Raw genomic sequence first — 15,280 nt, forward strand, 5'->3', positions numbered from 1 at the left:
ATCATGGACCTCCTGTAATATCCAAAAATACACCACAGCTCACAGGTTGTGCAGGTGACCTGAACTAATAATCATTTATTAATTAAATGAACGCTTACATTAATAATGGCCTAAGGAATGTTGAACTGACATGTGAACTTTTCCATCAAGTTATCTAGTGAACCAGAGTTTATTATGGGATATGGCAAGGGATCATTGATCCTCAGAGAAGCTATTTTAGAACTGATTCAGTGAACTGGTTCAAGTGATTCCATTCATTAAAAGGAATCACAATACCCCAGCCCTCCTAAATAACAGATTATCATGAAATTTTGACTGCTGTCTTTTTTTAAAGGTTGGTACTAACTGAAAATTAGTTTGACTAAGAAATAACCCCATCCATGTGTGAATCCCAGGACTTTACAGCTCATGTATTACGTATTATGGACTCAAAAAGGTAATACATAGGATTTTGATATAAATTTATATCAATCAAGGGCTTTAGTTTAGAATTTGTATCATTTTATTGAAACTTATTTTGATTAAAATATCAATTATATTTACATAATAAATAATAAAAATTCATTAAGATATAATTAAGAGTTTGTAGCAAGAAAAATACTGAAGACTAGCTAACATATATTGTTGTTTTTTTTTTCAAATTTTTCCTTTAATTTTTGAGAGTCGAGGTTGAGGTTGAATAAAAAAGGTAGTTGTGATTTTGAGTGAAGTGCAAAATTATTTTTTCATGCTAATAAATTGCTGTAAATTGAAATTACACTAAAAGTAGGCGGGCATTAATCATTCAGAGAGAGATTCTAACAACACTACAATCTAATAAAGAATTAACAAACAAAAAATAATAACACCAACCGTCTTCCCTGCTTTAATCTTAAAACTGTTATTTTACTCTGCGTTTTGCTTACCCCCACTTACTAACAAGTTATATCTAATATAATATCACTAGGGATGTGAAAATTGTCTAAATCCTCGCGAGTGTATGTATAAAAAATGTATATGTTTGCTACTTTGATTGGCAACATATAAAAACAAAATAGGTATAAGTATTCGAAAATACAACAAAAAAATATATATATTGCACAAACCGAAAAACGGAGAACATATAATAAATACGAATTAATAAAGAGAAGAAAAGTGTCAGTGAGTTAGTCTTGTATGTATCTTCATTATGGATGAAGAAGGAAAACCTTATATAAAAATTATATTTATTACCAGAATCACCTTTATTTCTGTTGACGATGAGTTTCCATTTTTATTTATAAAAAAACAGTTCCAAATTAAGTTAGCAATGAGAATGAAAATAAATAAATCACAATATCAAATATTTGAAAAACTTGCCTTATATTTACCAAAATCAATATTTTCACATAGTCAAATGATATGTTGCATTTTCAAGAGTGTCAAAAGGGGGTGTAAGTTTGATTGTATTTACATCAAAATGACAGAAAACAACAAAAAAAATGTTGTATACAAAGAGATTTTACAATAGAAATGTACCTATTACTATAATTATAGTCTATAGTAGAACGTTTTAGCTTATAATTTTAACATAAACAAACTAAATATAAATAAAATCATCTTAATTTTTTTATTGGCTATCTTCAAGATAGCCAATGAAAAATATTTAAGTATTAGTTACACCACCCACCATAGGGGCAATTTCCTACTTTTACGGAAACGTCTTGTCTAAAAAAATTTAAATGTGATTTTTTTTTAATTTGTTTTTTTTTGTGAGCAAAAAGTGAATCGCTTCCAAATCATTTCAAAGCTAAAATTGAAAGAAAAAGTGCTTTATTTTTTTAATTTTTGTAAAAGTAACTTATGATATTGAGGAGAGCAGTTTAGCTGTCATGACCTTTCAGATCAGCTACAACCACCAGTGACAAGGGAGGAGGGGGAGAAAGGAAATAAACAAGGACATTGGCAAGAATTACTCCCGTGTTGATTCAGTATTCTACTCTGAGGTACAGGGTACAGTACTGAGTACCCCAAAAGGAAAAAAAAAATTAGTCTAAGCCAGAGTTGTATAAAATATGACTTGCCCGTATGTAAAAAATAAAAGAAACCCAAAATTGACGTAGTCCTATCCTGAAAATTTGAAGAATGCTTGAGAGGAGTGTAGCTTCGGTTTTTAACTTGGATCAGCTAAAAGTAGGCATGAGAGAAAATAAATCAAACCACCCTCTTTATTCACAATCACATGTAAAGAAGAGAATATTTTGTGCGATAAGAAAAAAGTAAGTATGGGGATTAGAAAGGGAAAAACGGTTGATACTAGATATAAATTATATATCATTTATTAATGTACATTTACTTTCCATTTAGTTCAAAATTTTAATCTTGAAAATTCAAAGTCGATCGCTAGCTAAGACGAATTTTTGTATTTAATTTCCCTTAAATATCTATAATAAAGACCGAGTAATGTAATAATAATTAATTTATATATCAGAAATGTGTTTTATAAAAACTCAATAATCAGCTGAGAGTAGTTTATAGGACTTTGATGACTTTTGAAGTAAATATCCCTGGGTATTTAAAGATCCTAGGAAATCATAGAATTTATCAGTCGAAATTCCATTACTTGACGCAATATTTCTCATTTCCTCAACTGTAAAAATGTTTTTACGTAACCTAGTTGCTTGTTTTTGAAGAATGATAACAAATTTTTTGGCTGAGGATCTATTGGACATGCCAGATCCATTTTGGGATCTTGAGAAATCCAAAACACCATTTTGATCCTTATATACATCAACCATACTAGATTTCATTATTTCTATAACATCTTCGGCATCTTCACGATTTGCATTCTCGCGTAGTTCCAATTTGGCTCGAGCCTCTGTCAGTCGTATCATTGACTCCAACTGTCTTAGTGTAATGGGAGTCACGTCTGAGGATCTCTGTTTCCTTAGATCAATATAAAAGTCTTGCAAAACTTTGCAAGCATCTGGTTGTAATTTGGGGAAAACATATCTTCTAGCATAAGCAATATACTTCCTCATGAGATCAGAAGGAATCATCCTCATTTGCTTAGAGTTATTCTTCAAACGCTCTTTTAAATTCGAAATTCCTACTTGAGAAACATCAATATCTACGTTCAAAAAGTTTAGTGCAGAGCTCCTTCCTTGCTTTCGATGTAATTTCATTATGTGATCAGATAAATATTGGTCTAAATTTTCATCAGGACGATCAATAAGTATAAATACAATATCAAATCGTGATAGAAGGGCAGGACTCATCTTTAAATTTTCAGAAACGGTTCTAGACTGATCGTAATGACCTCCAACAGGATTTGCTGCAGCCAATACAGCAGTCCGTGCCGGAAGCGTGCATACGACACCTCCTTTAGCAACAGACACTGCTTGTTGTTCCATTGTTTCAAGAAGAGATTGGTGTTGGTGCTGCATTTTATCAAATTCATCTATGCAGCAATGGCCTTGATCTGCAAGTATAAGAGCTCCAGCTTCTAATGTAAAATCATTACTCCCATCTTTAGTCAGAGTGACAGTAAGACCAGCGGTTGTGGTCGTATTACCCGTCACAAAGACTCCCCGAGGAGCTACTTTGGCACATGTAGTTAACATTTGAGATTTGCCAAGACCTGGATCACCTACAACTAGTATATGTGGATCTCCACGAACAGGAATATTACTTTTATCGTTTGAAAACTTGGACGTCCCTCCAAAGAGACCTAATAAAAGACCAGCCTTAACTAATTCATGTCCAAAAATTGTTGGACAAAGAGAATTTACAAGACCTTTAAATAAATCTTTGCCGAAGTCATCATAAATTCCGCGAATGGCAGAAAAATCTGAATTGGTCAATTTAAGACCCATTTCTAAACCAGCAATTCCTCCTGATGAATCATTCAAACAATTTTGGCTATTAGATAGGTTTTTAGTATCTGTGACACGTCCATGACGTGGATTGGAAATAGCCACGGCTTTGATATAAATACTAAATATGTTTTTTCCGTCAGGAACAAACGTACCGGATGAATCCGTAGTTGTCTTGACAACACCAGTTAGGGTAACCACATCTCCTGGTACGGATGTATCACAAAGGTCTTCAAAGATATCAACTTCAATACTACGTGGGACACGACCAGATTCGTGCTGAACCAACTCCTGCAGTCGAATTCTCTGCCAATCCTCAGTGATTGTTTTACTATTTACTCTTTGAATATGAATAAATAAAATTGAAAAGTGTGAACAAATGAAAATGGCGATTAATACCTAAGAGGCTCAAAAGATCCTCGCTTACACTGAGAACATCTTTTTGGTGTAGTATATCTTCCTTCAGGTTGATTTATAGAAATAGTATGAGAGCAAAATGAACATTTGAATGCCAACCAAGTGCATAATGGCTTGATATTTGAAACTCGTACAACAGTACCTTTAAGGGTAATTAATTTACCATAAAGGGATGCTTTTATATTCATAAAAGGAAATTCATTGAATTTAAAAATTAATCGAGCACGAATAAGAGGAAACTTATCCTTAATTGGCCATTTTCTACTCATGACAACATTCTGAAATGATTGTAGATATAAATTAAATTCCTTGAGATGATCTTAGCTTATGATTACTAACTACATACCTGATGCTTGGCCAATGAGATCATATTTATCGTATATTCAGGAGATTCATCAAAAAGAGCTGATTTAAAGTCAGGCCAAATATCCAAGAGCCCGCCATCATAAAGTAGGGACTCAACTTTCACACTGAACGTACGCTTGTCATACATATAATCCAAAGTTTCTCCCTTGGAACTGCTCTTGTCAAGGAAGGACCTTAAAGCCGTAAGACGAGAAATATGTTCAGAATTGTCAGAATAGGGTATATCTGGCAAATACATATGCCATCCTGGATATGGACATGGAACAGATTCTTGTGATGGTTCATCATTGCTGGGAGGAGGAGGAGGTCGTTTTTTTGGAGGAAATCCTCGTCCACGTCCCCTACCTCGAAACGGGAACTTTCCTCTCGTCATTAAAAATGTTGCGCGGTTTTTTGTTCCTCTGATCGAAAACAGTTAATACTTTAAGATGTGAACGTTCACCTTAAAGACAGTAGTGAATTCTGAGGAGGAGAAAGAGAAGTTAGAATCAACTGTAAAACATAGGCTTCCTGTCACTTGTCAGGATAAATCCACATGGCAGATTCAGTACCCCTCATGGTGTCCCTACTAAGTGGAGGAGTCGCCGGAACCGCTGTGGACATTGCCTTGTTTCCTTTAGACACCATCAAAACCCGCTTACAATCACCGAGAGGATTTTATGCGTCCGGGGGCTTCTCACGCATTTATGCAGGCCTAGGGCCTGCAGCTTTGGGCTCTGCTCCAAATGCTGCACTTTTTTTCTTGGCTTATAATGCAGTCAAATCCACTGAGATCCTCCAAAAAAGGCATGAAGCCTTTAGACACGCTATTGCAGCATCTGCTGGAGAAGTGACGGCATGCTTGGTTCGAGTTCCAGTGGAAATAATTAAACAACGACGACAAGCCTTTCAAAATGTGGAGCCGAGTTTGAGCTCAACTAGCATTGTTAAAAAAATCCTTCAGTAATATATTATAATTATATTATTACCCATTCTTGCTCATTTTTTTCTTTTTGATTTGTTGTAGTTCAAAGGGATTTTTAGGTCTTTATCGTGGATATTTTACGACAGTATCTAGAGAGGTTCCTTTTTCAATTATACAATTTCCTCTTTGGGAGTACTTTAAGCATAAATATGCATTAAATTTCAATGCAGAAGCATCTCCAGGAGTGTCTGCCTCATTTGGAGCTGTATCTGGAGGTATTGCAGCAGGTTTAACAACACCATTAGACGTTGCAAAAACTCGCATTATGCTCTCAGACGATCCTTCAACCAAGAGAACCTTAGTTGTTCTTAGAGACATATTTGTTGTGAATGGTTTTAGAGGACTCTTTGCAGGTATTGTTCCTCGTACAATGTGGATGTCTATTGGAGGATTTATATTTTTTGGAGCATATGAGGGTGTCAAGGATGTTTTAATTAGGAAGTGATCATAATATATATAAAGAGTGGATTATTTCTACTCATTATTGTTAGATTGGCCTCATTATTTTGTTATTCTAATTGTTTAATTGAGGGCAAAAACTTAAAAAAATATTAGCAGTGAGAAACTGAATTTGTCAAATTTTTATTTTATGCGCACATTCATTCAGAGTCATGGTAAAGTTAATTTTTCATTTTGCTTTTCCTTAAAATTAATTCCAGTTGGATTACAATTTACATGTATTAGGTATATTAATTTATAAATTATAATATATCATTATTTTAGTATTTCTCAATGACGAATCTAACTGTTATATTTATTTTATAAATAATATATTCTGTCTTTGACGTATTCGTTATTAATTATTATAAACTTCAAAACTGGGGAATGAATTGAGTGGCTTTTTACTTTTACTTGGATTTATTATAATATCCATTGACGCTACGCTAGACATTTATAGGATGCATTTTTTCTGCCTCAAGCATAAAGTAGCAAATTACATTTTTAGGATTTTGCTACATTTGAATTTGTCTAGTAAGAGGTTGAGTGATTTATATATACTTATTCAGTCGCATATTTATTGTTTATTTATTTATATTATCCTCAACTCTTGCAACATTTTAAATGCACGTGGATTCCTGTATTTGAAAAACATAAAATGAAGGAAAAGAGATTCAAGAAAATCGTAAAAAACTTTGATCCAACATACCCTAAGAAGCCCTCTCTGAAAAATTTAACATCTCCAGAATGGTCTATTCCAAGTGCGAACCCGGCCACAGAGTTCTTAGGAACGGCCCATGTGGAATCCTTCAACTTTGCCACAGGACCTGGATTGGAAATGATGATACAGGATTTGGAGCCTGTGGAATTTCTGGTTAATGATCAAAGGTTATCTATCGACATCGTTGATGCCGAGTTTCGACCCCCTGAGGCTCCTGAAGGAACATTGGGAATACGATGTCCATTGGTGTGTATAATCAAACCCCAAAAGTAGTCTCAAGGCTCATTTGTTAACTTATAATATTGTTATTTCTCTCATTTAAAGGTTTACCCGGGAGAGGCACGTCAAAGAGGTACTACCTATAAAGCCTGTGCCATCATTAAGGTCCGAATAACCCTCAATGGAGTTTTACAGCCCTGGATCTTGGAAAGATCTCTGGGCTACCTGCCTATTATGGTCAAATCTAAAATTTGCAATCTGAGTAACATGTCACCCAAGGAATTAGTAGAGAAAGGAGAACATCCGTCAGAGTGGGGAGGATACTTTGTGATAGGAGGGCATGAACGTCTTATTCGAATGCTCATATCTACAAGAAAAAATTACCCCATTGCCATGTGTCGCCCCTCTTGGAAAAACAGAGGGAAACATTTTTCAGAGTATGGTGTCCTATTGGAATGCTCCAAACCAGATTTGACTGTCACGAAAAACGTTCTTCACTTTGTTACGACAGGATCTGCAAAATACATGTTTTCATTTGGCCGTCAACTTTTTTTCGTGCCCGTGATTATGATTTTAAAGTGTCTGACTGAGCGTACAGATGCGGATATATATGCTCACTTAATAGCTGGTACTTCTGAAGATGATCATTACTACAGGTCTTGTCTTAAAGAAATGCTAACTGAGCCACATGCTGAAGGCTTATTCTCTCCTGAGCAAATCCGTCTGTATATTGGTAAATCCTTTAAAGACAAATTGAAGGATGCGTTGCCGGAATGGACGGAGGATGAGGATATTTGCAAATATTTGATCAAATATTCAATTTGTATTCATGCTAAGGATAATGAGGATAAGTTCCAAACCATTGTCTTTATGATCAAGAAACTATTTGCCCTCGTTCAAAACCGTTGTGTTGTCGAAGGAGTAGATTCCGTCATGATGCAAGAGGTTACAATTGGTGGACATCTTTATCTTCAACTACTAAAAGATAAATTAAAAATATGGCTTTCCTCTCTGAAGTATATCATTCTTAAAAAAGCCAAGTCTGAAAGTAATTTCGAAGTGAATGCTTTGAGCATAAGTAATGCAATTAATAAAATGAGTCCAATTGCTCAATCATTTGAGTCGTTCCTATCTACGGGGAATATTCCAAATGCATCCTCACTTGGTCTTATGCAAAACTCTGGTATTTCGATTATGGCTGAAAATATTAATCGTATGAGATACATGTCCCACTTTCGTGCCATACATCGTGGTTCTTTTTTCCAAGAAATGCGAACGACAGAAGTTCGAGCTCTGTTACCTGACGCATGGGGCTTTATTTGTCCTGTTCATACTCCTGATGGTTCTCCCTGTGGGCTTTTAAATCATTTTACACTTAATACGGAGGTCATCACTCATGCTCCGGATGCCTCCAAAGTACCCGAAGTTCTTTATGATTTAGGCGTAGTGTCTGTCGATGAGGGAATTCAAGGTGGCAATGGAAAGTCCGTTACTCCTTCCTATAGTGTATTCCTGAATGGTATACTTATGGGATATGTAAATGGAACTAGTCAAACCAAGGAAATTGCAGACAAATTAAGAATTCTTAAGGTTCGTAAAGAGAGAGGAGTTCCTAGAGTAATGGAAATAGTACTTATTCCTTATGACGACGATTCAAAGTTGCAAGGTCAATATCCTGGTTTGTTTCTATTCACTGGACCTGCTCGTATGATGAGGCCTGTCATAAACTTAGCTGCCGATGATGTTGAGTTTATTGGTACTTTTGAGCAAGTTTTTCTGAATATTTGTATTCAACCCGAGGAAGCATACCCTGGTGTAACTACTCATCGTGAACTTCGTCCAACGACTTTCCTAAGCAATTTAGCTTCTTTAATTCCATTACCTGATTTTAATCAGTCTCCTAGAAACATGTATCAGTGTCAGATGGGGAAGCAGACCATGGCAACGCCAATTCATACGTGGCATTCGAATAGTGAAACCAAGATCTATAGACTTCAAACTCCGACAAGTCCATTTTTCCGACCTGTTCATTATGATTACATTAAACTAGATGAATTTCCTATGGGTACAAATGCTATAGTAGCTGTGATTTCTTATACGGGCTATGATATGGAAGACGCAATGATTATAAATAAATCTTCTTTCGAGAGAGGATTTTGCTCAGGATCTATATATAAGGCACAATTCATTGACTTGAAAGAAATTTCTGCCGGTAGAAAAAGTTATCGAAACACGGACACATGTGATCTATACTTTGAAAGAAACCCTAATCGTGATTTATCCAAGCATTTAGATGCAGATGGACTTCCCTATCCCGGGGTCCCTCTTTTTAATGGAGATCCTTTATATTGCTATCGGAGTAGAATAGATGATTCATATGTATTGAAAAAATACGAAGGTAATGAGTTAGCTTTTGTAGACTCCGTTAAAATACTCTCGAACGACTTGGGAACCGGGGAGCTAACTCGTGTTTCCATTTGCTATAGAATCCCTCGAAATGCATCTGTTGGAGACAAGTTTGCTTCTCGTGCGGGGCAAAAGGGTATTTGTTCGAGAAAGTGGATCACTGAAGATCTACCTTGGACTGAGTCCGGTATTCATCCAGATATTATATTTAACCCACACGGCTTTCCTAGTCGTATGACAATAGCTATGATGGTCGAGTGCATGGCTGGTAAAAGTGGAGCAGCTCATGGCATAGTTCATGATGCCACTCCATTTACTTTTTCAGAAGACAGAAATAATGATGCTATAGATTTTTTTGGAAAGCAGTTGGAAAGTGCTGGCTATAATTACTATGGGACAGAGACGATGTACTCTGGCACTGATGGTGTGGAAATGAAAGCAGAAATATTTTTCGGAGTAATTCATTATCAACGACTACGACACATGGTTAGTGATAAATTTCAAGTTAGAAGCCAAGGTGCAATAGATCAAGTGACTCGACAACCAATTAAGGGTAACTAAATTAAGCAAATAAAACGGTTTTTTATTAATCTTTCTTTAATTTTAATTTTGTTTTCAGGACGTCGAAGAGGTGGGGGTGTAAGATTTGGTGAAATGGAGAGAGATGCACTTTTGTCGCATGGTTCTATGTTTTTACTACAAGATAGACTCTTCCATGGCTCTGATAAAACTCGTGTCCAAATTTGTACTCGCTGCGGTTCCTTACTTTCACCTCGCGTCTCTGTATCCAAAAAAAATACGGCACTTGGAGGGGCTGCTGTCCCAGGGAAGGTCACTTGTGTAATATGCAAAAAAACTGATCAGGTGTCTGAATTAGACCTTCCTTATATCTTCCTTCATTTGGTTGCACAATTAGCCGGCGTTAACATCAAGGTTCGACTAGAAACGACACATAGCTAAGAGAGTTCCTCCAATATTTCCAACGTTTTGTTCCAAAGTTGAACAGACTTTATTTCATCTCTCTCATCTCCATTATTTAAGTCTGTTGCAGATTTACAACTAAAGTATATGTTCCCTGGCTTGATGACCTCCGATACACAGAGATGAATTCCCGTTTGTGATGCCTCCTGTTTTGAATCAAAATATTTAATATTATTTAGTAATAAATATATTATTTGATATTTGTAAGTTTTTTTTTTTTTTAAATTAAATATAAAATCATGTCAATAAACTCAACTCACGTATGGAGTAAAGTCGAAGAAACATTTGATAAAGGATGTGATATCTTTATGGCCATGCAAATATGGAACTCCATCATTTGGCTCTACCTTCATCATAGCTGATTCAAAACAATTAACTGTTATTGTTTTTGGATTAAGTTTTTGACTAAGCTGTCTTGCCATATACATACTTGCTCTCTGAGAAGACGCGAACGCCCTAAAGTTTTCGAAAGAGCTCTCTGAATTCAAATTGTTTATGTCAACATTTCCCCATCTATGACAGGAATGTAATCGAATAACAATCCTTGATGGAGATGAAATCCTTCCAGATTTACTTAGAATTGGGTATAGTAAATTAGTGAGCAGGAAATGTCCAAAGTAGTTATTTGCCATTAGAAGCTCCAAATTGTCCTCTGTCGTGTACTTTTTAGAAAGGAGCATGGTCTCTTGTAATACAAGAACATCCAATCTCTCCTCTTCCTTCAGAATACACTCTGAAAAGAATCTGACACTCTCTAAACTAGAGAGATCGAGTTTCTTAACAATAATGTTTGATTGTCCAGTCCTATGAATTATTTTTTTACAAGCCTCAATCCCCGCTCTCAAGCTTTTGCATGCCATTATCACTCGGGAACCCCTCTTTAAAAGATCAAGAGTCATTTCAAATCCTATACTTGTATTTGCCCCTGTTATGAGCACTGTTTTACCTCTCATATCTCCAGAACAATTGCACAAACTTTTTGAACTGTGTATGAGGGCTCTAATGACTAAAAATATAACAATCCAGGACAAAACGACGAAAAAGAGGATCCGAAAGGAGAGAGGAACCTTCTGAAAGTGTGAAAGAAGATGATTTATAAGACTCTTTACCAACTCAGAGCCCTTCCAGAACGAGAAATCAACTCCATTCTTCAGCTGCCAAAATAGAGGGAAGTAAGATTTAAGGTAGAGATAGAATTCCTCCAGGAAAATCTTCCATGTAGAACTCAGCATAATGAAGGCTTTCCAGGAACAAAATATAACTATTATTATTTATACTCAAAGGAGAAAGCTTTACTATTAAACCTTCCTTTCACAACCAGAGAATACGCTGCTGAAGTTTAAATCAAATAAATAAAAATAGGATGGCATAATCCTTGAAATTTTTTAAATTAACATACTAGGTTATCTATATTATAACTTATAAGGTGTAGGTATTTACTGATGTTATTCTAGGTTATTTTGTCTTCAAAAAAGTGAATTTTCAATATTTCAATCAAAAACAGTAAGTATCTTAAATAAGAAATGCAATCAATAGATTTCGACTTTCCACAATAAAAACATGAATATTTGTACTTCTTATTGAGTTATTTAATTAATTTAAATGAAAATGGGAAGATAGAAAGAGAGAGAGACAAAAAAAAGAAGAAGAATATTGATTAACGAATTATTTAAAGACACAAAAAGATATTATTCAAAATAATATAAAATATAATTTTTTTTTTTAAATCACTATGTCTTCTTTTTTTACGATCTCATGTTGATATTCCTTAAAATCCTTTTTGATACTGTCTTGAGTTAATTCTTTGAATAACTTGCTCTAATTGTCTTTTGGCTTCACATTGAGGGAAGTTATTCATATCATAGTATTGGGGTGCAGCCTTAATTAACCAATCTGGTTTGACATCTGTTACAGTTCGTATATAGTTTTTGGTAGTAAGAACAAATTCGTTATAGAGAACCCATTCAGGTTTGTGATCCAAGCAAGTTGAGGGATGCAGTTGTACAATTTGGTTATCCTTTACGGTTAAATAATGCCCGGATCTCTCAAGATGTGCTACTTGCATAAAAAAACCAGCACAAAGTGCTTTACGAATGTTAACGTAATAATCTTTAGATGCAAAGTCTGTTGAAGTTCTCTTCAAATTAAATCTATCCATAATGCGACACAATTGTTGCCGGACATTATCTGCAGACTTGAGAGAGCGGTAATTTACAAAATTATCATAACACCATTGTGGGTCATCCATATTTTGCTTAAATGCATGGTACACGTTAAGCAATGTTAAATGATCGCCGTCAATATGTGCGAATCTGAGTTTAGAATCATCGGCAGCTTTCTTGGCGTCATTGGGACGAACAAAGCACTGAGGAACAGACAACATGGCTGTAATGGAAAGGATCTCATTTGAACAATTGTTCTCACATGAAGCTATCAACATTTTGGCTAATTGAGGATCAAGTGGAAACTCAGCCATGATTGCCCCCAGTTCAGTCAAATTCCCGTCATCATCTAGAGCTGCAAGATAATTAAGGAGTTCCAGAGCTCGCATCAAGGTTTCAGGAGCGGGTGGATCCATAAAATCGAAATGGACAAGATCATCAATGCCCAGTTTTTTTAATTGAATTACAACAGAGCCCAAGTTAGATCTCAAAATCTCGGGGTATGTATTTTCCTGCATTTCATTTTTGAATGCTTTTTCGGTGTAAAGTCGAAAACATTTCCCGGGTTTTGTACGCCCTGCTCTTCCTGCACGCTGCTGAGCCGAAGCTTTACTGATAGGGGATACAAGAAGAGACTCAACACGGATACGAGGATTATATACTTTTTGTTTAGAAAATCCAGGATCAATCACAAAAACCACTCCATCAATGGTAAGAGAGGTTTCTGCAATATTTGTGGAAACAACGATCTTTCGTCCAACAGCTCCATTGGATTTCCTTCCAGGCGCGGGTTCAAATATTCTTTGCTGAAGATTTGGAGGTAGAGTGGAGTAGAGAGGAATACACTTAAGATCTCCTATTTCATTTCCTAAATTATCAACTTCTCTTTTAATTCTTTTACAAGCTTCTTCAATTTCTTCTTGGCCTGTGAGAAAGAGAAGACAGTCTCCTTCCTGCTCTTCACACATGTGGATCTGAATCACTGTCCGGATAGCAGCCTCAAGGTAGTCTCTCTCGGGCTCCGGAGTATAAAATATTTCAACAGGATGTGTACGACCCGGAACATTCATCAAAGGTGCATTGTCAAAATAGTTTTGAAACTTGCCAGCATCCAGAGTAGCACTCATGATGACCAACTTTAAGTCATTTCTATGAGTAGTCACTGTCTTCAAAACACCCATCAGAATATCAGTAGCTAGAGTCCTCTCGTGAGCTTCATCGAGTAAAATAACTTTATATGCATCCAACATGGGATCACTCATTGCTTCTCGAAGTAACATACCATCAGTCATGTACTTGAGAATAGTACGCGGACCGGAACAATCCTCAAAACGAATGGAGTAACCCACTTCTTGCCCTGAAATAAAACAAAGAAAAGCATGAGTCCCTCAATCCCCATCACATGCTTCACCAAGTGCCGCCACTCATACCTAATGAGACATCCATTTCCTCAGATACACGCTGAGCCACACTCATGGCGGCAACCCTTCTGGGTTGTGTGCACGCCACACTTTTCCGTTCTTTACTTGCATACTCTGCACACCATTGAGGGATTTGAGTTGTTTTCCCAGATCCTGTCTCTCCCACCAAACAAATACACTGATGCTGAGCCAGGAGATCCAGAAATTTATCACGGTACTCCCAAACAGGGAGAGTAATCCTCTTCCGAAAGAGTTCAAAATAGCGGGGAGTGTAGGGGAGGGCGGAATAGGGATTCATTTTTAAACCAGGTTTTGTGGAGGAAGGAGATTCGTCTTTGAGGCGTTTCGAAGAAGAAGCTCCGTCCAAGTCCAAACGATGCTTCGGCATTTCTTGGATTTCAGCCTTTTTTACTTGCTCTTAGGAAATTCTTGATGTGAATTTACCAGAGGCGTCCGAACCGAGCAGCATGAAAGCTTTAATGCCTGCTAGTAATATTACTCTTCTTGGGCAGCTGCTCTTTCCTACTCCCCGCTCTGCAGCTCATGCTGCCTCAATTACAAAATATACAATACGCGCACGCTCTCTCACATCTGCGATAAATAATTGTTTACTTTTTTATTTATTAAAAATACACTTCTTGCTTTTGCAGATGAGATGTGTAATTTAACCATCTGTATGAATTTAACTTTCTCCCTCTGTAATTATAGCTTGTTTCTAGCTACAAATTGCTGCTGATGTTTTATTATTCAATTTCCCTGTTAATAATAATTTATCCTCATTCATTAGTGAAATCAACAACTCCCCCCTCCTTTTATATAACTTAAAAGTTATATCTCAAAATGGGACCGACGAATAACTACATTCTACCGTCTATAAAAAATGTATCCATCTATTGTCCAGTTATATATTAACTATTATTTATCTGACCCGAAGATATATTAAAAATATGTTATTACATCGTTAAACAATCTTATTCATTACCATATCGTAGATAAAAATTAACTATTAGAATGGAAAGAAAAATATATTTGTCTCTAATTAAACTACTTTTCTTGTCCCTAATCGCTCATAAAAAATATAATTGATCAAATTTAGACATTGCATAGGAATTTTCAGAAGATATTCCTTTGATTATATTCAAATATCACTGTTCATCATTGGCATCGAGTAGTGTTCAATGAAGGTATTAAGTATTTTTTTATTTATTTGTAAAGTCATTTGATGGTTTTTCATCAAGATTTATTAGAAATTAATTCTTTTAATGTGGTAAAAATATCAACTACTTAAGAAATAAATATATATGTATATATGATAAGCCTTTTTTGGTGAGCTTCAGAAACTTAAGGATAGG

General features: G+C 35.7%; 5 protein-coding genes across 6 annotated transcripts; 2 read left to right on the forward strand and 3 right to left on the reverse strand.

The window, feature by feature from the left end:
• Positions 1-2,362: 2,362 nt before the first annotated feature.
• Positions 2,363-5,268, reverse strand: LOC121125998 (DNA helicase MCM8). The gene is made up of 3 exons (XM_040721278.2): positions 4,597-5,268; positions 4,233-4,528; positions 2,363-4,173 (listed from the first exon to the last, which is right to left on the reverse strand). Exons 1-3 carry the CDS (start codon positions 4,987-4,989, stop codon positions 2,469-2,471), a joined length of 2,394 nt encoding a protein of 797 aa, XP_040577212.1. The 5' UTR covers positions 4,990-5,268; the 3' UTR covers positions 2,363-2,468.
• Positions 5,029-6,369, forward strand: LOC121125999 (S-adenosylmethionine mitochondrial carrier protein homolog). Its single transcript, XM_040721280.2, has 2 exons — positions 5,029-5,558; positions 5,623-6,369. The coding sequence occupies exons 1-2, from the start codon at positions 5,152-5,154 to the stop codon at positions 6,023-6,025; spliced, it is 810 nt and encodes a 269-aa protein (XP_040577214.1). The 5' UTR covers positions 5,029-5,151; the 3' UTR covers positions 6,026-6,369.
• A 236-nt stretch (positions 6,370-6,605) lies between these two features.
• Polr1B (RNA polymerase I subunit Rpl135) lies at positions 6,606-10,545 on the forward strand. Its single transcript, XM_040721639.2, has 3 exons — positions 6,606-6,985; positions 7,064-9,917; positions 9,984-10,545. The coding sequence occupies exons 1-3, from the start codon at positions 6,677-6,679 to the stop codon at positions 10,322-10,324; spliced, it is 3,504 nt and encodes a 1,167-aa protein (XP_040577573.1). The 5' UTR covers positions 6,606-6,676; the 3' UTR covers positions 10,325-10,545.
• On the reverse strand, positions 9,932-11,762 carry LOC121126370 (retinol dehydrogenase 11). 2 transcript variants are annotated; one of them, XM_071891755.1, is made up of 3 exons: positions 10,776-11,762; positions 10,606-10,703; positions 9,932-10,491 (listed from the first exon to the last, which is right to left on the reverse strand). In XM_071891755.1, the coding sequence occupies exons 1-3, from the start codon at positions 11,575-11,577 to the stop codon at positions 10,321-10,323; spliced, it is 1,071 nt and encodes a 356-aa protein (XP_071747856.1). In that variant the 5' UTR covers positions 11,578-11,762; the 3' UTR covers positions 9,932-10,320. The 2 variants fall into 2 exon arrangements, with proteins under 2 accessions (XP_071747856.1, XP_071747855.1); XM_071891754.1 differs by having other exon boundaries at positions 10,606-10,721; positions 10,776-11,655.
• A 150-nt stretch (positions 11,763-11,912) lies between these two features.
• Positions 11,913-14,526, reverse strand: Dhx15 (DEAH-box helicase 15). Its single transcript, XM_040721640.2, has 2 exons — positions 13,938-14,526; positions 11,913-13,864 (listed from the first exon to the last, which is right to left on the reverse strand). Exons 1-2 carry the CDS (start codon positions 14,314-14,316, stop codon positions 12,114-12,116), a joined length of 2,130 nt encoding a protein of 709 aa, XP_040577574.1. The 5' UTR covers positions 14,317-14,526; the 3' UTR covers positions 11,913-12,113.
• Between the last annotated feature and the right edge of the window lie 754 nt (positions 14,527-15,280).

The sequence above is a fragment of the Lepeophtheirus salmonis genome, chromosome 11, assembly GCF_016086655.4.
Source record: "Lepeophtheirus salmonis chromosome 11, UVic_Lsal_1.4, whole genome shotgun sequence".
In the NCBI taxonomy this organism is placed as follows: Eukaryota; Metazoa; Arthropoda; class Copepoda; order Siphonostomatoida; family Caligidae; genus Lepeophtheirus; species Lepeophtheirus salmonis.

What these genes read in the sequence shown, in the direction of transcription:
- LOC121125998 (XM_040721278.2), bottom strand. Translation starts at nt 4,989, where the DNA reads ATGACGAGAGGAAAGTTCCCGTTTCGAGGTAGGGGACGTGGACGAGGA. An exon ending in TCTCATTGGCCAAGCATCAG is followed by an intron (nt 4,529 to 4,596) that starts GTATGTAGTTAG and finishes CAATCATTTCAG; the next exon opens with AATGTTGTCATGAGTAGAAA. An exon ending in GGATCTTTTGAGCCTCTTAG is followed by an intron (nt 4,174 to 4,232) that starts GTATTAATCGCC and finishes TCATATTCAAAG; the next exon opens with AGTAAATAGTAAAACAATCA.
- LOC121125999 (XM_040721280.2), top strand. Translation starts at nt 5,152, where the DNA reads ATGGCAGATTCAGTACCCCTCATGGTGTCCCTACTAAGTGGAGGAGTC. An exon ending in ATTGTTAAAAAAATCCTTCA is followed by an intron (nt 5,559 to 5,622) that starts GTAATATATTAT and finishes GATTTGTTGTAG; the next exon opens with TTCAAAGGGATTTTTAGGTC.
- Polr1B (XM_040721639.2), top strand. Translation starts at nt 6,677, where the DNA reads ATGAAGGAAAAGAGATTCAAGAAAATCGTAAAAAACTTTGATCCAACA. An exon ending in TGGGAATACGATGTCCATTG is followed by an intron (nt 6,986 to 7,063) that starts GTGTGTATAATC and finishes TCTCATTTAAAG; the next exon opens with GTTTACCCGGGAGAGGCACG. An exon ending in GACTCGACAACCAATTAAGG is followed by an intron (nt 9,918 to 9,983) that starts GTAACTAAATTA and finishes TTTTGTTTTCAG; the next exon opens with GACGTCGAAGAGGTGGGGGT.
- LOC121126370 (XM_071891754.1), bottom strand. Translation starts at nt 11,577, where the DNA reads ATGCTGAGTTCTACATGGAAGATTTTCCTGGAGGAATTCTATCTCTAC. An exon ending in CGCGTCTTCTCAGAGAGCAA is followed by an intron (nt 10,722 to 10,775) that starts GTATGTATATGG and finishes AAACAATAACAG; the next exon opens with TTAATTGTTTTGAATCAGCT. An exon ending in TCTTCGACTTTACTCCATAC is followed by an intron (nt 10,492 to 10,605) that starts GTGAGTTGAGTT and finishes GATTCAAAACAG; the next exon opens with GAGGCATCACAAACGGGAAT.
- Dhx15 (XM_040721640.2), bottom strand. Translation starts at nt 14,316, where the DNA reads ATGCCGAAGCATCGTTTGGACTTGGACGGAGCTTCTTCTTCGAAACGC. An exon ending in GGAAATGGATGTCTCATTAG is followed by an intron (nt 13,865 to 13,937) that starts GTATGAGTGGCG and finishes GTTTTATTTCAG; the next exon opens with GGCAAGAAGTGGGTTACTCC.